General features: G+C 37.3%; 1 protein-coding gene across 2 annotated transcripts in view; it reads left to right on the top strand.

Moving 5' to 3' along the window:
• GLRA2 (glycine receptor alpha 2) overlaps positions 1-26,845 on the top strand; it is a 177,992-nt gene that overhangs the window by 24,534 nt on the left and 126,613 nt on the right. Inside the window, exons 3-4 of one of the 2 annotated variants that reach the window (XM_059384685.1) lie at positions 16,049-16,116; positions 23,888-24,111. In XM_059384685.1, the coding sequence (XP_059240668.1) occupies positions 16,049-16,116; positions 23,888-24,111 (292 nt within the window). Of the gene's footprint in view, positions 1-15,885; positions 15,954-16,048; positions 16,117-23,887; positions 24,112-26,845 lie in introns of both variants that reach the window. The other variant, XM_059384684.1, reaches the window with a different exon arrangement.

The following is a 26,845-nucleotide window of genomic DNA, read 5'->3' as shown; positions in this document are numbered from 1 at the left end:
TCTCTTTTCTCCACACTGTGGGTAAGGATGAGCATATAAAATGTAGGGCAGAGATATGGTGCTTGAGAAAAGTACATCTGGTTGTTAAACAAAGGAAAAAAATCTCAAGGTTTAAGACGCATCCTTTCTTGATAGGGGAAGGAGATGGTAGGAAAAGAGTTATCAGTGGCATTTCATACACACAATCACATTCAGTCCCTCCAATGGACCTGAGAGTTCGGTGAAGATATTTCTTTCGTAGATGAGGAGCCCAGAGTGATTCAACAGCTTACAGAGGGTCCCACAAATAGTACATAGCAGAGCCAGGATTTAAATCCAGTTCTTCTAGCTCTGGAGCTTATGATCCGCTCCCCCCCCCCCCAACTGTTATTTCATGCTGCACTGGTGAGAGAGAATGTTAGGAGGGAATAAAAAAGTCAAGCAGTTTCCCTACCCCCACCTCAAACAAGGCAGTTCAGTAGTATTTCCGGAGGGCCATGTTGTAATGCTACTCATGGGTGACTGTCATGTTGTCGTAATTTTCTCATTCTGCTGAGTGCTCCGGGAGGACAGCAAACAGAACTCACCTTCGATTTCGCGAGAGTGAGATGAGACAATTGATTTAAATGAACAACCATTTGAATGAACTACTTTTTGAAGCTGAAGGGATGGAGGCCAACTGATTTAGATGTTAAAATGCCGCATATTGAAAGTTGCTCTGAAATGACATGGAAATGCATGGATTTCTTGGAATGTCACTGGCATTTCCTATACAAAAATGCTTATATTTTGATAAGTAATATTCATTGAGCATTTACTGAATGTCTACTATGTGCATAGTCCTATACTAAATGCTTTGGAAAACATTACAGTGAATCAGATCTGAACCATAACCCTTCTAGAGTATATTCGAAATGATTAGACACAAATGAAAACTTGACCATAACATGATAAGAGTTGTGGGGATATGGAAAGATGATATTCAAGTGGGGAGAATCTTGGAAAAACTCACTGAGTAGGTATCATTTGAACTAGACTTTGAAGCATGACATGATCTGAACATGGAAACACATGTGTGTATGTGGGTAGAGTGCACCTACCCATTCCATTATTATAAACCTAAATTCAGTGTAGTTTCTTCTCCAAAAATTATTAATGCAAAACAAATCTATTTTCAATGTGTCAGGACCTAACAAGTTGTTGAACTTGCTATTCATTTTGCAAAGTAGTAAAGGATCCAATTAACATGAGAGGAAGTTGTCTTTAATTTTATTTTTGTTACTTCCTAAAATCAATGGAAATATCATTTGGGTTCATGAGAAATTCTCAGGTCTCTTCATTTCAAAACTAATTCCAAATGGCATTTAAAATTGTCTTCTTCTAAGACTAAATAGGTCTTTCTTTATTATCGAACCTAATCCCAAGATAGCAAGAATGTCATGTGTTTTTTTTAAGCAATTCTCCTTCTGATGACATTTTATGATAGCATAAACATACGTAGATTACATTTACAAATTACTCCCAACATGAGGGTCTATATCTAGTCTCTGAGATCTTTTTTTAGAAGATTCTATTTATTTATTTGACAGAGAGAGAGATAGCCAGAGAGGGAACACAAGCAGGGGGAGTGGGTGAGGGAGAAGCAGGCTTCCCGCTAAGCAGGGAGCCCAACGCAGGGCTGGATCTCAAGACACTGGGATCATGCCCTAAGCAGGAGGCAGATGCTTAACAACTGAGCCACTCAGGCGCCCCTAGTCTCTGAGATCTTTAAAATAGTAAATGAACTTTGTTACTGGCTAAATCTCCCAGAACAAATCTGTTCACTTTAAGGTCACTGTTATCTTAACGATGAACAAAAAAGCAGCAGTTCACTTTTATTAGAAAGAGGCTTAATAAAATGCCCTATGTGTGATGCTTGGATAGGCACACACTTTTTGTTCCATCTGACATTTTTTGCAGGATGACCCAAGGGCTTTTCAGCAAATTATTTCTGACTTGTCTGTAATGCCTGATTTTCTTATATTTAGTCCCACAACTCACCAACTAACAGTAAATGACAATTAGTAGAAGGCCAAACATATACCCAGCACATAATGGGTACTCAATAAATGTTGATTTAATGAATGACTGAAGACTTACAATATGGTAATGCCCAGAATTCAGTAAATGCCTACAAAGAATCACCAAATTTAATTTCTTAAACCCAAAAAAGGGGTATATGTTTCATGAGAGTTCCTATGAGAAAGTCACAGGACCAAAAATATTTTAATATGACCCTAACATATATTTGGCTAAGCAGAATAACCCGAGGCTCATCTCATTATTATATAACATGTAATCCTTGTTGAAAAACCTTTCCATTTATCCTCCCATTTTTATCTTCTTCTTATAATCCAGTGATTCTCAACCAGGGGTGATTTTTTTTTCTCCCAGGGGACATTTGGCAATGTCTAGACACATTTTTGGTTATTACAATAGGGACCATGAAAGTTGTGGGGGCTACTGGCATCTAATGAGTAGAAACCAAGGCTGCTGTTTGACATCCCACAATGCAGAGGACAAGCTCCCACAACACCGAATGATCTGGCTAAAATGCTAATAATCCCAAGGTTGAGAAACCTTATTTTAATAAAGAAGCTATAAAAGAAAAAAGAAAGAAAAAAAAAATAAAGAAGCTAGCAGCAATGATCTTAAACCTATAGTGCTATGTGGTTGTCCAAATAAAAAGAATGTTTATGCAAAACTTCTGGAAGAAAGAAATTTTAAAAAGTGTTGGGTCCTGCTAAAAAGTTCCATAGAGCTGAGAGAAAAACAGAGTTTACAGAGAGAAGAGAAAGAAAATTGGATGAGATGGGCATTATTTCAGTCAAGATTAGCACAGAAAATGTTGGGAGATCTAAGTTGTAGTCTCAACATTTCAGTTTATTTTATATTAAAATGGGTTTAATGACATACCTCCTGCATAGGCATATTTTGACAAGCCAGTGAACCGGTAATAATGATCCTGATACTACTAGTATTACTATGAATGAACTACAATTTATTGAGCAACTATTATGTGCCTTCCATATATTACTATTAATTTGTAACATCGAGGCAAGTATCATTATTCCCATTCTATAGATGACATAACAGACTCAGAGAGTTTTTGTACTGTTTAAAGTTCACAGGTGGAAATGAGCAGAACTAGTGGCAAAAACAAGACAGACCATAGTCACCATAGTTCAAAATTATCTGAGTGTATGACCCAAAGTCCAGGTTTTCTCAGGACATTCCTGATTTATGCCTGGTGTTTCTGCATAATTGTCAAGAGCACCCACTTTCTTTCTTAAAAGTAATCATCCTATATGAGGTAATGGTCCCTGTCCTATCCCTTGTCTTTAAATCATAGAGAAATCCACAGCATGGAAAAAAAAAAATAGAAACTTGCTGACATTCTCAAAGCCCTCTGACATGGATCTGAGCTATTTGGATGGATATCTGTCCTTTCACTCATCCTTGTGTGAGAGCATTTAACAACTGGTAGACATTAGGCAGAAGGACTCAGAGAAGCTGCCATTTGGTTCTCTATACTTAAGCTATATTAGGTGCTAATTAATTGCTTTATCAGGTAATTTCATCATTTTATCAACATGGCTGGCCCAAAGCAAATGGTTTGCTGGACTATCTCATAAGCTGTGAGAATCAGTAGGTGGCCAACTTCTTTACTTCCATAAATATTTTGCCCTTTGCACAGACCTGGATGCCAGCAACCAAACTAAATGAAGTAGAACTGGTAAAACCATTTTGACCATGTGTTGAACAGAAGGACCAATGGTATATAATTCACTCATGATGAATTATCAAGGAGATTAAAATAATGTAATGGGTTCCTTAGTTTATGTGGTCATTTATAATTACAATAATGATATTTTAAAAAACCTCCTTTCTCTCCCATTAAATACCTGAAATCACCCCTCACAAAGGGACTACCACCATGAAAAGCCATTCCTGCCCCTTGCAATCCTCCCATCCTCCAAGCCTCTCTCTTTCATGGGCATCAAAGCGCCATGCAACACAGGAAGCCATCATAAGAAACACTACTTCTCCCTGTTCAAACAGCAAGGCTCTAACCCTTAACTATGTATCTTTTTGCTTCCTCTGTGTGCTTTATTTTCCCCTTTTATCTCTTGAGCCAATGGCAAGAATCTTCGCGCTAGACAAAAACTTCTTATTCCAAAGGAGACTTAATTTCTGTATAAATCAAGCACATATATTTAATATTGCATTCCTGTCCAAGGGTCTTACACTAAAGCAACCATGGTACTTAATGACACATTAAATTATTTATTAGTAATAAAACACAAAAGGAAAATGCCATTCTTGCCTATTTGTGACAACAGGAAAAAAATAATATTTTCATCTTGGAACTCAAAGAATGCCCTCTGCTCTTAAATCTTTCTCCTTAAAATGATGTTGGAAAATAACATTCCTGAGGCAAAACTAATGAATAATGATTACTTGTTCTGGGGTTACCCAAGATCTCCTATTCTTTCCCAATGTTTATTTTTTAAATCTTTGCTACAGACCTTGTTTAATTTTTTCCAACTTTATTGATATATAATCAACATATAACATTGTGTAGGTTTAAGGTATACAATGTGTTGATTTATACATGCATATATTACAAAGTGATTACCACTATAGAATTAATATTGCAAGATGATTACCATGTAGTGCTAGCTAACACCTCCATCACATCACATAACTACAATTTCTTTTTCGTGGTGAGAACATTTAAGAGCTACTCACATAGCAGCTTCCAAATATCTAACATAGTATTATTAACTATAGTCACCATGCTGCACATTATATGCCAAGAACTTATTCATCTTATAACTGGAAGTTTGTATGTTTTGCAACATCTCCCCATTTATCTCACCTACGGCCCCATCACTCTGCTCTGTTTCTTTGAGTTTGTTTTTGCTTTTTTTTAGTTTCTACAAATAAGTGAAATCATACAATATTTGTCTCTGCTGCTTATTTTTAAATAGAATCCATTGTGAAGCTTTTTAAAAAATAATATTTAGTCTTAACTTAGAAAGCTATGGTCAAAAAAGATATATATATATATATATATGAATTTATATTAATATAGTCACTATGAATAATAGATAAAATTTCATTATCATGGTAGAAGTTATAAAAGTTAGTTTCAGGTTTTAAAGGTGCAAGATAGTGAACATATTAAATATAATGACTGAGTCAAATATACTAAGTGTTTGTTGTTCACATTATCTGGCCTAGCCCCATTTTTCTTCCATACTGCCTCCTAGCTCTTGTAATAACATAACAGTGTAACTCAAATTCAGTGGTTTTCACCCACAATGGTGTAGCTGGCTAAAAGGACATCATTTTTCATCCACCCTTGCTGCCAAAGTAGGTTTTTCTTATGTCCCAAATCACAGTATCAAACTGATTATAGATAATCCTAGAGACAGTCCCTGCTCCTCCATGTTCATGGCCAGTCCTCACTCACAGGTGTGGAAAAACCATAGAATTCCACAACAATTTCTATTGTTCACCAACCTCCTACTTTGAGCCCAGAGTAGGGCCCAGAAAACTTGGCCCATGGGCCAAATCTTATCCACCTGTTCTGTAAAGTTTTGCTGGAACACAGCCACACATATTTGTTTACATACTCTCTATAGCTACTTTCACTACAAAGACAGAATTGAGTAGGTGTGACAGAGACTTTGTGGCTCACAAAGCTTAAAATATCAACTCTCTGCCCCTTTACAAAAAAACTGTTGCCAACACATCATCCAGAGCACTGAGTTTTAAGCGAACTCATCCAGGAATTAATACATTTATCAAATCTGATTACAGGCAGAGTTTTTCACTTGCACCCCTGAGTTATGTCTCTAGACCACAGGATCATTACATAAATTCAGTCTTAGACAACTAACTGAGAAAGATTAAGCTGATCTCTACTGATTCTTTGTTCTTCCTCCATTACCTCTCCATCCCAGGCACTGACTCTGCAGCCCCCAATAAAACATCCCCTCATTGGCAGGAGCATAAAGTTTTATTATAACCCTGTGATTGCTTTTAGTCATAGTCTTATTATTATCATAACAATAAATAATATTGTTCAACAAGAATTTGTTAACTGAATTAATAAAAGAAAAATGTGGATCAGCATTTTCCAAAGCACACAATGCTTGCCATCTTTGAAATGTGCTTCATTAAAGGGATGATCTATTTAAAAAACAAAAAAAAATCTCCTATGGTCAAATAAATCTGGAGAACAACAATACACCCTATGTTCTCCTTCAGGAGCACCATAATTCACAAGAACATATTAAAGTTTTGGGGAGGAGGAGGTTGATGTTAACAGAATGGCAGAGTAGGCAGCTCCAAGCTCTTGTTCCCTCACAGAAATATCAAAAAGTAAATAGAAACTGTTAGAACTAACTTTGTCAGAGTTAACTCTAGAAAACAGTCAAAAGTTTGCTGTAACCAAGGCACTGCTGAATTAGGAAAAAGCCAACTTCCAATGGTAGGAAAGTTTTGTGGTGTTTTTTTCACTCACTCTTGCCTCATTCCTTCCCCAACAGTGGTTTGGGTTTTGAATTAGTGGCAACCTGCATTCTCAGTGTGGAACACTGGTCCTTGGTTCTGGAGGGAGCGGAATAAAAAATATTCACAAATTATTTTGTCTGCCTATTCTAACCAATGTGTGCTACCAGAAGGACTAATGCAAGGTACTTGTATTAGTTTGCTAGGGCTGTCACAACAAAATATCACAGACTGGGTGGCTAAAACAACAGAAATTTACTTTCTCTCAGTTCTGGAGGCTGTAAGTCTAAGATCCAGGTGTCAGCAGGATTGGTGTCTCCTGAGGTCTATATCCCTGGCTTGCTAATAGCCACCTTCTCACTCTGTCCTCACATGGTCTTTCCTCTGTTCAAACACATCCCTAGCATCTCTTTTCTCCTCTTTTCATAAGGACACCATTTGTATCAGATTAGGGTCTACCCTGATTACCTCATTCAACCTTAATTACCTCTTTGAAGGTCTTCTTTCCAAATACAGTTACATTCTGAGGTACTGGGGTTAATATTTCAACATATGAATGTGGGGGGGGGCAACACAATTCAACCCAAAGTAGTGCATATCTCTGTTCCACCTAAGTTGGAACTAAGGATGGAAAAACAGCTGCAGAAAACACTAAAAACTTTCAGATACCTGGGGGAAAAGATTACAGTAGAAATATACAATAGGCCATCTAAGGCCTGAGAGCCAAAGCTGAGGAAATTTTCTCAGGGAAATTAGGAAATTCAAATCAGCCGTGTATGCAGGGGAATGTTGAAAGCCACGTGCATTTTCAGGGCAAGATGCATCCTCAGGAAAGACCTGAGCAGATCCTAAGATTTCACATTGGGCTGATCTGTAGGTTCACTTCAAGATTGGCAAGGTATTGAAGGAATACCCAGCACGGAGACAATCTGCATACTGGGGGAGGTATGTTTCATTTTTTTGTTTGGTTGGTTGGCTGATTTGTTAACTCTTGGTATTCATGGAAATCTCTGTCAAAACCTCACTTAACACAAGCGAAGGAACAGAGATTACAATGGCCACAAGTGAGAAGATATATAGTCTTTGCAAAAAGAGCTTGGGAAACAGATGGGCTACTGTATCGTTCAACAATCAAATCATCCAGCAAACTCTGGGGAAGGGAGAGAATCTGATTTCCAGAGTTACCACATTATAAGATTCAAATGTCTAATTACCAACAAAAATTACAAAGCATACAAAGTAACAGGAAAGTATGGTTGATTCAAAGGAACAAAATAAATTAACAGAAATGATCACTGAGGAGGTCCAGGTATTACTAAACCAAGCCTTTAAAATAACTGTCTTAAATATGCTTAAAGGTCTAAAGGAAAACAAAAACAAAGAATGAAAGGAAATCATAAAAGTGATGCATGAGTACTATCAATAAAGAGATAGAAAATATAAAGAAGAACCACACAGAAATTCTGGAGCTGAAAATTATTGTAACAGGAATGAAGAATTCACTAGAGGGGGTTCAATAATAGATTTAAGCAGGAAAAAGAAAGAATCAGTAAGCTGGAAGATGGGGCAATTGAATTACTGAGTCTGAGGGGCATAAAGGAAAAAGAATGAAGAAAACTAAACAGATGTTCTGCCCAACAATAAAATACACATTTGACTCAAGTTTACCAATGGGATTCTACCAAATGGACCATTGTATACATTCTGTGAGTTCAAGAAGAAGAAGAGAGAAAGGAAGAGGTGGGAAGAATATTTGAATATTTGAATCGTGTATTTAAATAAATAATGGCTCCCAAACTTGATGAAAATGTGAATCTACCAATCCAAAAACCTCAATGAACTCCAAGTAGGAAAACCCAAAGAGACCCAACCTTCTGAGAACATTTATAATCAAACTGTTGAAAGTCAAAGACAATGAGAGGAATTTTAAAACAGCAATAGAAAAATAACTCATTATTTACATGAGATTCCTCAATAAGATATTAGCTTATTTTTCAGTGAAACCTTGGAGGCCAGAAGGCAATGGAATGATATATTTTAAGTACCAAAAGAAAAAAAAAGTTAACTGGGAGCTTGGGAACTGATATCCAGCAAAACTGCCTTTCACAAATAAAGAAGAAATAAAGACATTTTCAGATGAAGAAAAGCTGCACAAGTTCATTACATCCAGACCGACCCTTACAAGAAATGATAAAAGGAGTCCTTCAGGTTGAAATGAAAGGGCACCAGACAGTAACCCAAAACCTAGTGAAAAAATAAAAATTTCTGGTAAAGGTGCCCAGGCGCCCCAAAATTAACACACTCTTAAACAACCAATGGTTCAAAGAAGAAATCACAAAGGAAATTAGAAATGAATGAAGGGGCGCCTGGGTGGCTCAGTGGGTTAAGCCGCTGCCTTCAGCTCAGGTCATGATCTCAGAGTCCTGGGATCGAGTCCCGCATCGGGCTCTCTGCTCAGCAGAGAGCCTGCTTCCCTCTCTCTCTCTCTGCCTGCCTCTCCATCTACTTGTGATTTCTCCCTGTCAAATAAATAAATAAAATCTTTAAAAAAAAAAGAAATGAATGAAAACAAAACCACAACATACCAAAACTTATGGGATGCAGTGAATACAGGGCTCAGAAGGAAATTTATAATGTAAATGCCTGCTTTAAAAAAGAAGAAAGATCTTAAATCAATAACCTAATCCTGTATCTTGAGGAACTAGAAAAAGAAGAGCAAGATAAACCCAAATCTCCAACAAAGAAAATTATAAAGTGGAGAAAAAAATAGGGAAGTAATTAGAGAACCAAGAAGACAAAAAGTTGGTTCTTTTAAAAGATCAACAAAAATCACAGATCTTAAAAAGACTGACAAAGAAAAAAGAGAGAAGAGTCCAATAGCTAAAAACAGAATTAAAAGTGGGAGGCATTACTACTGACCTTGCAGAAATAAAAAAGACTTATCAGAGAAGATTATAAACAAATTAGATAACCTAGATAAAATGGACAAATACCTAGAAACACAAAAATTACCCAAACTGACTTAAGATGAAATAGAAAATCTCAACAGACTATAACAAGTAAAGAGACCAAATGAGTAATCAAAGTAATCAAAAATTTCCTTTTGAATTGAGAATATATTTGCAAATGGTATGTCCAATAAGGGATTAATATCTAAAATATATTTTAGATACTTTATACAACTCAACACCATAAAAACAAACAACCCAAATAAAAATTGGGTAGAGGACCTGCATAGACATTCTTCCAAAGAAGACATCCAGATGGCCAACAGATACATGAAAAGGTGCTCAATACCACTCATCATCAGGGAAATTGAAATCCAAACTACAACGAAATACTACCTTACACCTGTGAGAATGGCTAAAATAAAAAATATAAGAAATAATAAGTGTTGGTGAAGATGGAGGTGGAGTGACCCTCATACACTGTTGGTGGGAATTACAAACTGGTACAGCCACTTTGAAAACAATATGGGGATTCCCCCACAAACTTAAAAATAGAATTCCCATAAGATCCAATAATTCCACTACTGGGTAATTATGCAAAGAAAATGAAAACATTATTTTTTTTAAATTTCTTTTCAGCGTAACAGTATTCATTGTTTTTGCACCACTCCCAGTGCTCCATGCAATTCTTGCCCTCCCTAATACCCACAACCTGGTTCCCCCAACCTCCCACCCCCCGCCCCTTCAAAACCCTCAGGTTCTTTTTCAGAGTCCATAGTCTCTCGTGGTTCACTTCCCCTTCCAATTTCCCTCAACTCCCTTCTCCTCTCCATCTCCCCTTGTCCTCCATGTTATTTGTTATGCTCCACAAATAAGTGAAACCATATGATAATTGACTCTCTCTGCTTGACTTATTTCACTCAGCATAATCTCTTTCAGTCCCGTCCATGTTGCTACAAAAGTTGCTTCTTCATCCTTTCTGATGGAGGCATAATACTCCATAGTGTATATGGACCACATCTTCCTTATCCATTCCTTCTGTTGAAGGGCATTTTGGTTCTTTCCACAGTTTGGCGACTGTGGCCATTGCTGGTATGAACATTGGGGTACAGATGGCCCTTCTTTTCACTACATCTGTATCTTTGGGGTAAATACCCAGTAGTGCAATTGCAGGGTCATAGGGAAGTTCTATTTTTAATTTACTGCCTATGTTCTCCTCTAGGATTCTGATGGATTCCTGTCTCACGTTGAGGTCTTTTATCCATTTTGAGTTTATTTTTGTGTACGGTGTAAGAGAATGGTCGAGTTTCATTCTTCTACATACAGCTGTCCAATTTTCCCAGCACCATTTATTGAAGAGACTGTCTTTTTTCCATGGTATATTTTTTCCTGCTTTGTCAAAGATTATTTGACCATAGAATTGAGGGTCTGTATCTGGGCTCTCTACTCTGTTCCACTGGTCTATGTGTCTGTTTTTATGCCAGTACCATGCTGTCTTGGTGATCACAGCTTTGTAGTAAAACTTGAAATCAGGTAATGTGATGCTGCCAGTTTTATTTCTGTTTTTCAACATTTCCTTAGCAATTTGAGGTCTCTTCTGATTCCATACAAATTTTAGGATTATTTGCTCCAGCTCTTTGAAAAATACCAGTGGAATTTTGATCAGAATGGCATTAAAAGTATAGATTGCTCTAGGCAGTATAGACATTTTAACAATGTTTATTCTTCTGATCCAAGAGCATGGAATGGTCTTCCATCTTTTTGTGTCTTCTTCAAATTCTTTCATGAGTGTTCTGTAGTTCCTCAAGTACAGATCCTTTACCTCTTTGGTTAGGTTTATTCCCAGGTATCTTATGATTCTTGGTGTAAATAGAGCTTATATATAAGATCTTACTAACTTAGAGTAAATGGAATAGATTCTCTAATATCCCTTTCTGTATTTTCACTGTTAGTGTATAAGAAAGCCACTGATTTCTGTACATTGACTTTGTATCCTGCCATGTTACTGAATTGCTGTATGAGTTCTAGTAGTTTGGGGGTGGAGTCTTTTGGGTTTTCCATATAAAGAATCATGTCATCTGCGAAGAGAGAGAGTTTGACGTCTGCATTGCCAATTTGGATGTCTTTTATTTCTCTTTGTTGTCTGATTGCTGTTTCTAGGACGTCTAATACTATGTTGAACAAGAGTGGTGAGAGTGGGCATCCTTATCGTGTTCCTGATCTCAACGGGAAGGCTATGAGCTTTGAAAACATTAATTTGAAAAGATATATGCACCTCTATGTTTATGCCAGCATTATTTACAATAGCCAAGGTATAGCAGCAATGTTAGAGTCCATCAATAAAGAAACAGATAAGGAAGATGTGGTACACACACACACATGCACACAACAAAAAATATCATGCAGTTATTAAAAAAGGATGAGACTGTGCAATCTGTGACAACATGGATGGCCCTAGAGGATATTATATTAAGTGAAATAAGTCAGACTGAAAAAGACAAATCCTACATGATTTCACTCATATGTGGAATCTAAAAAAAAAAAAAATCAATAAAGAAACAAAAAGCAGAATCAGCCCTGTAAACATAGAGAACAAACTAATAGTTGCCAAAGGGTGTGGGAGATAGGCAAAATGGGTGAAGGATGGGAAAGATACAGATTTCCAGTTATGAAATGAATAAATCACAGAAATAAAAAGTACAGTATAATGTATATCTTCAATGATATTATAAATAACAATGTATGTGGATAGATAGTAGCTATACTTGTGGTGAGCACAGCATAGTGTTTATACTTGTCAAATCACTATTGTGTGTTCCTGCAACAAAAAGGACATCGTGTGTCACCTACACTTGAATAATGAAAGAGAATAAGGCAAAAAATAAAGGAAGAGAGAGCGAGTGATAAAGAAAGGGAAAGAGAGGGGCGCCTGGGTGGCTCAGTGGGTTAAGCCTCTGCCTTCGGCTTAGGTCATGATCCCAGGGTCCCCCATGAGCCCCGCATCGGGCTCTCTGCTCAGCAGGAAGCCTGCTTCTCCCTCTCTCTCTGCCTGCCTCTCTGCCTACTTGTGACCTCTGTCTGTCAAATAAATAAATAAAATCTTAAAAGAAAAAAGAAAAGGAAAGTGGAGGGTGAGAGGGAAAATGGGAGAGAGGAGACAAGGTTTGGAAAAGAAGGAAGGGGATAAACAGTGATGTGAGAGGTTAGATGTTTATAAAATGCTTTTTCCTATCCAGTTCTCATCCAATTCACTTTGGAATATCATAACTTTGCTGATAAAATGAATTACATGAGGTTAACTAGTGTTAACTATTTCTACAGTTTATAGAACACATTCATTCACTGATGATCACGACTAAGAATGTGTCCTTGTTAATTAGAACACCTTAGCAGATTACTGGGCTAAGCTACATGTCTCAAATGAATAAATAAAATCTTAAAAAAATACAGATGAAAGGTGTGCTGGCACCTATCAGGATAACAAAAGGGTAAAGAGTTCTAACATTTAACTCGAAGAACTTGCAGGCCAAGTCCTAGTTGGTTCTCTCATGAAGATAATTCCATTGGCCTTAGACATTTCACCCTTGCAGTTAAGAAAAGTGTCCCAAAAGTTAGGCAATTTCTGCCTCTTACAACCTCTGTGACCTTGGGAAAATTAATTACTACTTTTGTGTCTTAGCTTCCTCACCTATACAGTGGGGGACATGGTAGCATCTAATTACTGAAGAATGGATAAGACACTCACTGGCACACAGTAAGGTTTTAATATGTGTCAGTTCTTAATATATGCATGAGCTAATCCCGCATCAAAAAACTGCCTTTTCTTCTTTCCAAGATTTTACATCCAAATGCAAATGAAACTTGAGACAATGCCCAAGATTGAAGAGGTCAGATATAAAGGATCAAATTATCCTAGAAATATACAAGCCAGGGGAAAGCACCACGGTTGGCAGGTCAGGAGGGAGAGAGGCTATCTTGTAATGAATACAGAGCATGGTTGAAAGTTTAGGTTTTTTGGAATCCAAATGATGAGGCATGGAGTGTCAACTTTTTTAATTACTGTGGCAAGACTTTAAGCAAGTTACTTAACCTGTCTCACCATTAGTTTCCTCATCTGAAACATGTACTGATGCAGTAAAACTATTCTTCTTTTGTGAGGGCTAAACTAGATACTTTTGAAAATGTGCCTAATACAGTGTGTCAGTAGGTGGTGGGTTAAAAAATATCTTGAGTTCCAGCGATATACTCACACTTCCATTTACTGGGTGGGATAAAAATAAATATACCATGATATGATGCAGCCCCCTAAATGCTTGCAAGCCAGTTGGGGAGGCCAGACAAATGGATAATGTGCAGTAGAAGACAATTTATGTTTGAATTTTCAAATTCCTCTTGTTAAGATGACATTTCTCTTTTTCCTGTTTCTTTATCTAATCATCATTCATTGTCTTACCTATCTCACATATAAAAATTCATGAAACTTTTCCATCCTGAGTTAGGCTATTTAAAATGAAATATTTTATTGCAAAGAACAAAAGCAAACATACACAATTTCTCATGGCTTGCTTCTACCTTGTCTAAATTTATTTCTTATTAGCAGGAAAATACATTTGTCATGGAATTTTATGGCCAGGGAAGAGACTCATTTTTGTTTTGTTTTGAGTATCTGAAAGAGAAAAACAAATCAAACAGAGTAGGAAGTGACCCTGGAGAGGAGGTCATCTTGGCAGATGCTGAAATAAGAGGGGAAGGGAGGAACTAAAAGGTTTGGAATATCTCAAAGACGTAGGCTGAAAAATGTTTTGGTAATGGGATGGGGTGTGACTCTATACCTATAAACATTAAAAAAAATAAACACAACTGATTTTCTCATTAAAAAAAAAAACCAGAAACGTTAGTTATGTTAAAGAAAAAAGCTTAACATATCCCTTTTACCGAACGTTCTTGCTTGGAGACTTAAATTAGCTGTTCAGCCTCTGTTTCCTTTCCTCAAAGGCAAAGGCTGGAGAACCCAGCAACTTGTAGGGTTTAAAAACATGGTGCTCAAGTGCCACCACTGCTGTGTTTTACTACCAGCCCTAGGGAGAGACCTCAACCTAAACTTCTCCTCACTTACATCCTAGTGGCTTGTTGGGTACAGAGCTAACTGGAGTGTAGACTGCACTAGGTTGCTGAGACTGTGTTGAGTGAAGAGAAACAATTTTCCACTGGGGAAAACAGCAAGTGAATAGATGGTTCTTGGCAATGTGTTCTTATCCCAGAAAGCATGAGGGGGTAACTACATGAAGGCAAAAAATATACTCCCCAGAACAACATGGAACTAGAAATCATTAGACAACAATATCTATCATCGAAGGGCAAAGGTTCTGCGGCCATACCCACCTGAACATACCTGTTGTCATTTAAATGCAGACACTAAGCAGAAAAGAGCCTGATTAGTGCTTGGGTGGGAGACCAAGAGCAAGAGAAAAAGAATTAGCCCCTGAGTCTCTGGAGAAAAAAAGTGTGTTCTCTATTGAAAGCACATTGAGAATTAATAACGCTTGCTTTACAATATGGGCATTGGGGCACCTGGGTGGCTCAGTGGGTTAAGCCTCTGCCTTCAGCTCAGGTCATGATCTCAGGGTCCTGGGATCGAGCCCCACATCAGGCTCTCTGTTCGGCAAGGAGCCTGCCTCCCCCTCTTTCTCTGCCTGCCTCTCTGCCTACTTAAGATCTCTCTCTATCTAAAAGGAAAAAAAAAAGAAAAAAAAAACCTTTAAAAAAAAAAACAATATGGGCATTAAGTGACATTTCTGAGTTTCTTTCTCAAAGTCAGCTCATTTTCTTTGGTTCTGTATTTTGGAACACCATTTTTCATTGGGGGTCAGAGGATATAATGAATGGGGTAAATTCAAAGGTACCAAGAGAATCAATGAGACCCACAGATTTAAAGGGTGTCATGCAAAAAGAAGTAGATATTTCTGGCTCACCCACAGTGCAAAATGCAGTTCCATTTGAACTCATGACCTGAGCTGTTTCATCACCGTGGGGCACCCACTGTTGATGTCTACAATGTTGATGAGCTTCAGGTGGAAGAAAACCACCCACCCAAAAGGCTATTTTGATAGCAACTACTGAGAGTGAATTCAGTTTAATAGTCTCCAGCTTATATTTTCTAAACCCCAAACTCAGCTGCTAAGTTATCATATTTGAAATACTAGTGGGAATGTTATCACTCTGAACCTCTGGGTAAAACGTTTTTGCTCTTTGTTTTGTTTTGTTTTTGTTTTTGTTTTTGTTTTGCAACCTCACCATCATTTTCATTTAGTTTACATTTCTAGTCATTTGCACAGATGTTGATGGAGCTGTATTTTTGCTTCAATGTCTATTGCAACATTCTTATTGCATTCCGCAGGTCCTCCAGTAAACGTTACTTGCAATATTTTTATCAACAGTTTTGGATCGGTCACAGAAACCACCATGGTAAGTGCTACGATGCCACTGGCAAGAGAAAAACATGACTTGATTATGCTATGAACACAACCTGTCAAATTTTCTATTTATTGTTCAACTTGCAGGGCCTCCTGTAAATGTTACCTGCAACATATTTATCAACAGCTTTGGGTCAATAGCAGAAACTACAATGGTGAGTGGGACTGAGCATTGAAGCCCTCGTGTGAACGAATGGGATATGGGATTGAAGAAGCACTGTTTTATATTGTGGGACACTTACTGAATGCCAATTTCCAAGTTCATTGACCTCTAGAAAGTGATTATTTATACACTTTCACTTTGGAAAGTCATTAGTCAAATGTTCATTACTTCAAAGTCAATAATATCTTATCCCCATGCCAGGGAAATTTTGAAAACACTTGCTGTGTGGTTGGATTTAGGTAGAATTATCAGTAATAAGCATAGTGTAATATTAAGGATATTTTGATATTTATATCTCTAATGTTTCAGAAATATATATTTCATAGTTTGGGAGATATATTTTATAGCCAGTCTTTTTCATATAATGGAAGTTTTAACACAGTCAAGCCTTAGATATGATACACTTAAGATATATGCTGAAGGTGCTGACCTTGTAATAAACACACACACACACACAATCTTGTTGGCAAAAGATAGTGGTCCCCAATCCATAGCAATTACATCACATGCATGGCTCCCTCCACCAAAAAAAACCCAGTAAACATAAAATTAATTAGAAGCTCATCATAATGTATGTGCAAACATGTTTCATGTAAATGAAATGGATTTTAGATACTATAAAATCCACCAATATTCCTTAAAAATGTCTTGGTGATGGTGTTGCTTGTGACACAGCCCATTAGTTCAATAGCCTTATAGTGCTAGGCAATAGTGTGGAGACTGAATTTGGATGAAATTTCTTCTTGCTCCTCATAGGATTTATTTTAAGTCCTAAATCAATTTGCTGGTTCTAATATTCATGACTATGTAAGGTATACAGCCATATTATCGAATGAAGTCAAAGTAAAATATAGTTGAGCTTGACTAAGTACTATGGTGGCTGATGTCCTAGAAACACTCAAGTGAAATAATGAGCATAATACCATTGAGAAGTAAAAAATAGTGTTCCCTTGTCTTTATAAATTTTCTCTTTTAGGCTATTAGGATTGTGTTTAAAAAATTACTGTACTTTTGGTGTCCTCGATGCTAGAAAAAGTAATTTACCTTTTACCATTCCTTTTCACTGGCAAAATTAGACATAATGGAACTCTACTACCCATTTTAATATTACTGACACAGCATTGTCCAGAAATGAGACTTCTGGTGCTCTAACAGGATGTAGTGCTTTAAGAATTTTACTCAAATAAGATAGTCCTGATAGGGTTATTAAGTGACTCACAAGAAAAAGTAAACAGAAAAAGACTAATCCAACTCTGGACTTGGCATTCAGTCTCTGTCTCTCCCCTCTTGGTTTTATCCTGAGAACAGAGGGGCAAATCTTCCAGTAGCCCAAATCACTGTCACCAGCTTTACACGATGGCATTCAATGACGATATTTGCACGACCTAATGCTGATTGCATTAATTAGAATCCTAAGTTGCTTTGATCAAATTTCCTCATTGCATTTACCCTCAATCAAAAATGTAAATGTGCACCTTTTCAATGTTTATTAATGTGAGAAAAAGCTAAACATTCACGGAGATGAAAACGGAAACTCTGGATGTCCTTGTTTTCCTGTGTCTTTAATAGCTACTGATGGTGTTTAATAAATGGGCTGCTTAGGGGCTTCCTGGCCACTTATTAAAGCGTCCTTTGTTATGTTTCCTACGAGAAAACTTGGAAATCATTGCTCAAGTGTAAAATGAACAAGCTGCCTATCTTGCTGTATGAGATAGACAGCATCGCATGGTCAGAAGAGTGATGCTTATTGTGCTTCTTTTATTTCTTAGCTTTTGATGGAATGACAAACTTCAACTGGCTTTTAAAAAGGATCTTTTCTTCAATTAAAGCTTTCATGTGAAACTAAAATAGATGCTTTTTGAAACTCTATCAGGCTTAATAAATAACTCATGCCATGTTGGGTAGGGACTGGCCAATATTTTTTCTGTAAAAGGCCAGACAGTAAATACCTAAGACTTTGAGGGTCCGAGAGTCTCTGAGTCACCGCTGCTCAATGCTGCCCTTTGGGCAGAAAAGCAACCATAAACAATAGTAAGCAAATGGGTGTGGCTGTACTCCAAAAAACAGGCTGTGGCCAAATTTGGCCCGCAGGCCCTAGATTACCAATCCTGGACCTGAGGCATTAGTATTTAAACAGATGTCAATCGGATGCTCACAAGAATATGAGAGTTGAGTTATTCTACTTTGAAAGAATCTATCTTGCTAGACCCATGGGGCCCTGCCTGGGAATCCCCCCTCTGCACCAGAGAATATCATCGTAGCCCAAACTTCCCTTGCCCAAACCTTGAGATTCCCCCACCCGTGAATTGACCCACACTTTCACGAATTCTGACTGAAAGAAAATTGGTCAAAAAAAGTTAAACAGAACCAGATTTTTCTCTGAACTGTCTTTAATTGAAGTCAGAACATCAGACCCTTAGTTTTTCTGCATAGTAATGTATATGGTCACTGAGGACATGTCCCAGTGCTATTGGAGAGCAATAATAATTTTGCTTTCTCTCTGTTTTCAAAGGAATTTTTCCAAGAATGCCTCAGAATTCTGAGTTTCTAAATATATCAATTTTTTCCCTTTTCCCCCATTCTCACTCTATAACCCTGATAGCTTTATTGAAGGATCCAGCTTGGGTATTTGTTTGTTTCTAAATAAGAGACAATGACTATCCATTGTAAGAACTCAGGATGACTTTCTTCCGGTGCTATTGAGTTTGCCCCTCTTATGTTTGATGTTATCTCACTAAATTACTATTGGTATTACCTGCCCACAAAGTATAGGCTTACTTAGAGACCCAATACTGCCTCTCACTCCTCTGATATGTTAGTGCAGAAGATATGTGATTGGAAGATGATGTATTTGTCTAAGGAAAACTTTCATGAGTCATTATGATGATATAAATTATTCCAAAATACACGTCTTTTTTTTTTTTTTTAAAGTAGGCTCCATGCCCCACGTGGAGCCCAGCCTGGGGTTTGAACTCATGACCCTGGGATTAAGACCTGAGCTGAGATCAAGAGTCGGATGGGTAATGGACTGAACCACCCAAGTGCCCTTAAAATACACACTTTTCTTCATGAAGAGTCACAGGGATCTGTTGATGGTCATTGCTAGTTGACCCTATATTAAGAGATTTCTGTAGAACAAGATTTTTGTGGTTCCAAATGACACTTAGGAGACTAGTAAGGAATGTAAGATGAAACAGGTTATATTTTGTTTTGAGAACATCAATTTACCACCCCCCCCCCTCCTTGATGGGGCAAGTGAATTTAGAGGACGGGGAGTATATTGCAACTCCCACTTTCCTGATATAAAGACATACTTTGGGGATATTATAATGTCAGTAAAAATCAAGAGTATTTGTATACCATCTGCATGCAGCTCTCCCCAAGCCTGGGCCATCAGAAAATGAAGAGGAGAGAGTCTCAAACATCTGGGTGGCTAGAATGTGACTCGGACCAGTGAGTGCTGGAACACTCCCCATGCCACAGTAGCAGATCCCGACTCCCTCCTTGTTTAACAGATTTGAGGTGGGGGAGAAAGAGCTAAAAATGCATGAAATGTGTTCCCTCAGAGAGAATCTCCATAATATAATTCCAGCTCCCCCAAACTTGTCCACACAAGATAAGTTCCATATGCTCTGCTGGTTACTGCAGCAGAGCGAAGCGGTCTTTCATCTCGGATCTGAAATCACGTTCTGAGGAAGTGGATAAGAGGTAGACAGCCCTTAGGAGGACGCCTGCTGGGCTGGGACTGCTGAACTGACATGATGGGCTCCCTTTCATTCTATAGCTGCATCAGCAAGTCATGAGGAGATACTAACTTTGCAGGAAGAGCAGGTAGCTACATTTCTTATTTCTGACTTCTTAAGGAAGAACCAAGAATCTACCCCAAGCCTGGCATTTTGTTCAACTGAGATAGAAGGTGACTTTGGTCTCTAAATTAACAGTGCAAAGTTAAAGCCTAAATTCATCATGAAACAAGTGCACCCTCCCCAAAATTTCAAATTCAAGGCTAACTTCCCATATCAAAGTGAGCACAGACTCAGGAGGATGAAAACTTTACTGCAGTGTAGCCAGAGGTTAAAACCAAAGGGCCAAACTGGCACTGTGGGGAATCAACAAAGCAAATCCTTGTGGTTGATAACTTCATAACATAATTGGATGGAGAAATGTATAGATATAAAAATAATAAGAGAGTAACAGTAAGGTTATTGCAAGTATGTATGAAACAGAGTGGCCGTCTCTGTGCATAAATGCTGAACCAAATACAGTAGTACCAAAATAATTCAACTTAAGGAAACCATCCGTGGCATGGGCATAGGATTAGAGGGTATTTGGAAAAGTGAAACTTAAGAAATAATAAACTTGATGTGAAATCATAGTATGGAATGTAGGTACTTGTAGTACCTGTGTTAAGAATATAATAAAGATTATATGACCTAGAAAAAATACATATGTATTTGCACATATAGACATATTTTTCATTCAAATGTTTCCAGGACCTAATCTAATACTAAGAGAGTCAATCATAGGAAAACAGATTGTAATATGAGGAATATGACATTTATTTGAAGTAGAATGTCTTTGTAGAGAGAAGGCAGTATAAGGGAAAATTCAGTCTACATTTAAGCATGTCTCTCAATATTTACTCCGCCTTTAATATTTTATTAAACCTAGAAGCAAACACAAAGACAAAGCAAAACTACAGAAGAATATAACTATCTCCTGTGGTTTGGAATATCATGAGGAAATAAACTTAACTCTAAATAAACAGAGATGATTCAGAGAAAAATCACATGTGTCAAATTTTTACACTACAGTGAAAATCACAGTGAACTGAGTTACAAAGGTCCAGTCCCAGAAAAATCTTTTCCTTGGATGTTTATGTCTGTAGTTCCTTGGATGTCTTTTTCTAAAAGGTTTTAAGGGTTGCTGTTTATTTTAGAATAGCATATATCATCATAAACAAAAGTATGGAAAATTTTAATTCTTATATATTTATATAAAGAACAAATACCCCCAAAAGATATAATAAAAATTGTATTCCATATAATTCTTGTCATTGTGGCACAAACTACATTTTTCCTCTAAGTTTTCTACTTATGCTTGCTTATGAATAGGATTAATTTATTTTAAATTGACTTTTGCACAATTAATGGTTTTATTGTGATATGACAGACAGTATTCTTTTTCAAGTTCTAATATTGAGACAATCTATTTTATCATTTTCTATATATAAAATTCAAAGTAGAAAACCAGGAAACACTGGAGAAAAATACTCATGGGAAAGACTTTTTAAAAAGATGAACATTAGCTGTGAAAATTTATATTAAGATTTTTTAAAAGGTCAATGTTCTCATATTGTATGTCATCATGTAATATTTTCTAGGGTCTCTCAATATACAGTTTTAAATCATTCTCAGGCTCAAGGGAGGGTTGCAATGATGTTCTCTTGGTGATTTTGCTGCCCAGTACTGCCTATCTGGCTTCTCTGGTCTTTCCTATCCTATAAGTGCTTCCTGGGCAGGGCTGGGGCCTCCTTGGCTTCCCAAAGGCCTAAGATATTTAACCCATTCACCTCTATTCTAGCTGTCATTACTTCTCATACTTAGAGTTTCTTACCTCCAGAATTGTCTAAGGGACGAGATTCTCTGAGATTCTCTTCTCTCCTACTTCCTACTGAAACAAGCTCATAGACCACCCCCAATCCCTTCACAACCCCTCCCACACACAACATTTTGTTAAGGAAAACTGGTTCCTACCCTAAAGAGTAGATGTCAAACACTGGAGAAGCCGCATTTTTTTCTCCCTCAGAAAACCTTAAGGAAAGCTCATAGTTGATGTATCTAGTTCATACTTAGATGTAAGTTGGATTATTATATTTCTAATAGTCCCCCTTTTTGATTTTTTTTTTTTACATATCACACAACCTCACTCTTTATTCACACAATTCCAAAGCTTGCAGTAACTCCTGTTGCCAATGAAACACCGAACTGATCATCTCTTTCCAGTTACAATCCTCTGGTCCCTTTGAACAATTCCAAAACTATATGACGGGAACATCTTTGAGATTCTGCTGTTCCCTTAATTCACTCGCTTGAGGAGTGAGTGAGCGAACAGGATGGGATAGAAGCCTGACTAGGCCCACAATAGTGCCCTCTTAGATTTGAAAATTTGCCATGCATGCCTGGTAAAATCCCAAATAAAAGTCAGCTGATTAAAATTTTCCAAGTCAGAAAGTTCTTATGTTGTACAACAGAGAACCTTAAGGTTATTTCTTTTAATATTTCAGCCTTTCCAAATGAGCTGGGTTTTGAGGACTTGACTTTCAGAAGTTAGTAATTATTTGGTTATTAGTATTCTTTAAACCTACATTGGGCACTAGTTCCAACACCTGTCACCTCCAAAATACTCTATCAGCCTGATAAATTAGGATGGCTGTATTTGAAAAAACGTCATAGGAGTTTAGATAGCTTAGTGATAAATAGGTAGAAGGAATTTGATTGAAGCTCTTTTCTACATACCCTAATCTTTACAACTTATTTTTTTCTTTTGGCCCTGAGGGAATGAACCCCAACTGGCCATCCTGAGGTGGTCTCTACTGTACCTAATAGAGTAATCAACCATCCTAGTTTTGCCCAGAATTGGATGGGTCCCCTGAATATGTGACTTTGGGAGTTAAAAGTGGGAGGTTCTCAGGCAAACCTGGACAAGGTGGTCACCATTACGGTAAAATAAACAATGACCAAAAATCAAGGTGCCAAAGATGTGGAGATGGAGCAAACAGTGAAAAATGAAAAGGAAAGAGAGTAAGAAGGTATAAGTATATATCACCCTAAATGACCATAAGTATCAGGAGTGAACAACCCTTAGCTCTGAACTATAGTACTGCTTGAGTAGAGAATACTGTTAAAAGCCTCTTTTGGGGTCCACTCCACCAAGCAAAGCAACAGTTTTCACAAACCTAAAGAAAGACCTTTGAGTAGATATTCCCAGAAAAGAAGTCACTGTCTCGGGATGATTTACTGACAAAGAAGTAAATTCCCAGATCAAGTGAGAATGACACTTCCATAAGGAAGAACACCTTCATCATAAGGTGCAGATCAGGAAAACATGAAAAATATCTCTGTATTGATGAAGTATCAAGTCAACTACTATAGATACAACCCATTCAGAGAAATGATAAAATATTTAAGAATTTTTAAAGTAAGTAATGTGAGAGAATTATCTTGTCAACATGAAGCATCTTAATATTTATGGAGACGAATTTTAAAAATATTGTCCCATCATGTCAGAGTTTTATAATAAGATTTCTACTACCAAAATTACAGAGTGGGTTTCCTTTTGCCCAGAGCATCTGAGCAGAGTGAGAATAGAGATATGTCATTTCTGATGTGGAAAATGAATCAGTTTTGACAATCTACCATCACAGTGTGACTTCTGTACTCATGGTTACCTTTTTCTATGGAAAAACCAGCTTGAGCTAGTATTATTTCCTCCCAGGATGAGTGATTTCAATTTAAGCATAAAAAAATTCAACCAATTCAACGTGTTCCATTAGTGTTCTGGTTTGGTTGAGCCTTCTCTCTTTCTCCCCTCTGTTCCCACTCCTAATAGCACTGAGTGTTTCATTTTGGCCAGGATATACATAGCCTGGTTTGTATAGACATGGATATTGCACCAAATCAGGGAGAAGAGAGGGGAAATGTAGATGGACCTCTTATGCCAGACTGCATGATAAGTAACTCTTGTGCATGGGGTTTCCATAGGACTACCGAGTGAACATTTTTCTGAGACAACAGTGGAATGATTCACGGCTGGCATATAGCGAGTACCCTGATGATTCCCTGGACTTGGACCCATCCATGCTTGACTCCATTTGGAAACCAGATTTATTCTTTGCCAATGAGAAGGGTGCCAACTTCCATGATGTCACCACTGACAACAAATTGCTTCGAATTTCAAAAAATGGCAAAGTACTCTACAGTATCAGGTAAGCTTCTGTTGGCTGTACCTGTTTACTTCTCCATTTCTCTCCTGGCCTAGTGCTGCCTGATTCTAGGGGCTAAGTTGTATATAAATATTTGGGTTTTGTGGTTTCTTGGTTATCATTTGAATCTTAAAATTGGTGAGAATGCCAGAAGTTCCCATGGTCTCAGAAGTATGATTCTCAACAACAACAAAATACATATATTTTTTATTTATATATAAAATTTACATATATATAATTTGCATATATAAATTTATTATATATATATATGAAGACAGTGAGTGGATATCATGTAAATACCTGCATACATGTATTTTTGATTGCTTCAATAAAAGAAGTACAGGCCTTTAGTTCAATTAATCATTGAGCATAATGTACAAATTCTCCATTTCAAATAATTTTGCCATTCTGTAACGTGTAACCACACAGACAAAAACATTCAATGGCTCAGCATGGTCATTGACAGTATACTTTGGTCTGGGTGAGTGAAAAACTAGTTCTCATCTCAGATCTGCTTCTAACCAAACATGTAACCTTGATCTCTCAACTTTTCCTGGGCTTGAGCTTGGGAGTGACATATCTCGAGATCCATTTTTGCTTTTACATTCAAATATGATCTTCTACAGAACTGTTATCACCCTAACCTCAAAATCCTATCTTTCTTTTCTGAACTCTAGTTCCTCTGTGATTCTATAAGACTCTTATTTCTTCTTACCTCATATTTTGGCTATTTTTGTATATGAATTTAGCATAAGAACATGGATCTTTTGGAGTCACACAATCTCGAATTGAATCCAAATTTTGCCACTAAGTTACATAACCTATGACTTTCAGTTACCTAATTGTAAAATAAGGAGCACTATATTTATCTCTAAGTATTCTTGTGAGAATGAATGATATAAATTAGAGAATAGAGGTCAGCAAATATTTTCTGTAAAGGTCTAGACAGTAAGTACCTTAGCAGTGTAGGCCAGACTGTCTCAACTCTGTCACAACTACTCAACGCTACCATTGTAGCACAAAAGCAAGCCATAGACAATATTCAAACAACCGAGTGTTCTGTGCTTCAATAAAATGTTATTTATAAAACTAGAGAGTGGACTAGATTTGGCCCTTTGGTCATAATTTGCCAATCTCTGATACAGCGCATATAGAAATACTTGTCATAGTACCTGACACAGAGTATGTGCTCAGTAAATGAAATAATGGCTCTCTGTATTTTAAAGTTAACATTTTTTTCTAATAGTAAGCTCTTTAAAGCCAAGACATTTGGATTTCACACCTTCTGTAACTCCTTTGGAAGGTCCAAGAAGATGTACTGAGAGATATTTATTAAATAAATGTTGACATTTTAAAGATGTTTTATAGAATATTCCCTTTCTCTCCAATATTATCACAAAAGAAAATGGACAGACAGCTTGTATCCTTGCAAATAATCTTCAAAAGTCTGTAGAGCCATCACCATCAAACCTCATTTCACAACTCTATAATTTAGGTCTGCGCCGCATATTCCATTCTTAACCTGGTAATTTCAGTTTGCTGATGGCTGACAGACAGGATGTCTTGTGGAATGAAAGAGGCTGCTCATTTGTAAAAATTGGCAAAGTTACTGCTTACGCAAAAACCAGGAAACTTCCTCCACTTGATTTTTAAGGAACTTTACTTTTATTTTTATTTTTATAAACATTTTAAGGAAACCGAATATTACATGTGTTTGAGGTAAGATGCAGTATTGGGCACAACCTAAGTTGATGTGACCTGATGAAACGGGACATATGTGGAGCGTGGTGCTAGGGAGGAGAGTTATAAAAAGCAGCACAGGGTATCAGCTGCTTCAGCTAACCCCCTGGGCCTTGGGTGGCATTTGCTCTAGTAAATACCTGGCATCGTGCACTGCTGAAATAAAACCAAGTTTTTTCCCTTCTGTTTTATGAAGGTCTTTCCAATCTAGAACCATGAAGAATATAATGTTCCCCAGACCTAGATCTGGCAATTCTTCCATCTCTCATTTGCACTGTAGCATATTATAAGCTCTGAAACACCCTGACAATTGTTTTGGATTGGGAAGATTTTGTCCCGGCACAGGCTGCTTTAGATTTTTCCTTCATTTTGGGTGCTCTATGAAATCAGAGAAAAGATCCTTGGTGTAGGAGAACTGGGCATGCCATTTTAGAGAAACAGAGCTCTTGGGAGAATTGAACGACAGCAATCTAATTATTTGCCTGGAAGGATTTTCAATGAGCCAGACACTGTGCTAGGCCTAGAGATCCAGAGCTGAGTAAGATACAGTCTCTGCCCTGGAAGGGCTCCAGTCTAACAAGGCAGGCAGACAAAAGATAAATTAAGTAATAGGAATAAATGAGGAACAAGGAAAAGAAAAGTGGCTCTAACTTTGCAAATGAAGGTGAGACTCAAATCTTGTTAGAATTTAGGGCCTGGCACCTACTTGTCTGTTTACTTGAGTCACTGGACTCAATTTAACTAGAAGACAAGGAGTAATTAGTGATAATATATGCCCAGCTGCAGGTCCGATTCAAGTTTAAGGCCAAGCAGATGACAGTTTCTGATGTCTTAAAGGTGCTGGAAAGATTCCTGCTGATGTTGCATTAGGAAAGATTTTCTCTCTACTCTCAGGTTTACAATGTAAATATTCATAGAAGAGGGAATCCATTGACTTAAATTCATACTAAGCTGTAAAGAGCTGATATGAAATTTTCATTCTAATAGTACATTTGAT

The sequence above is a fragment of the Mustela nigripes genome, chromosome X (genome assembly GCF_022355385.1).
Source record: "Mustela nigripes isolate SB6536 chromosome X, MUSNIG.SB6536, whole genome shotgun sequence".
NCBI classification, from domain to species: domain Eukaryota; kingdom Metazoa; phylum Chordata; class Mammalia; order Carnivora; family Mustelidae; genus Mustela; species Mustela nigripes.
The sequence above is the reverse complement of the archived record's forward strand: the minus strand, read 5'-3'. Positions and strand labels throughout refer to the sequence as shown.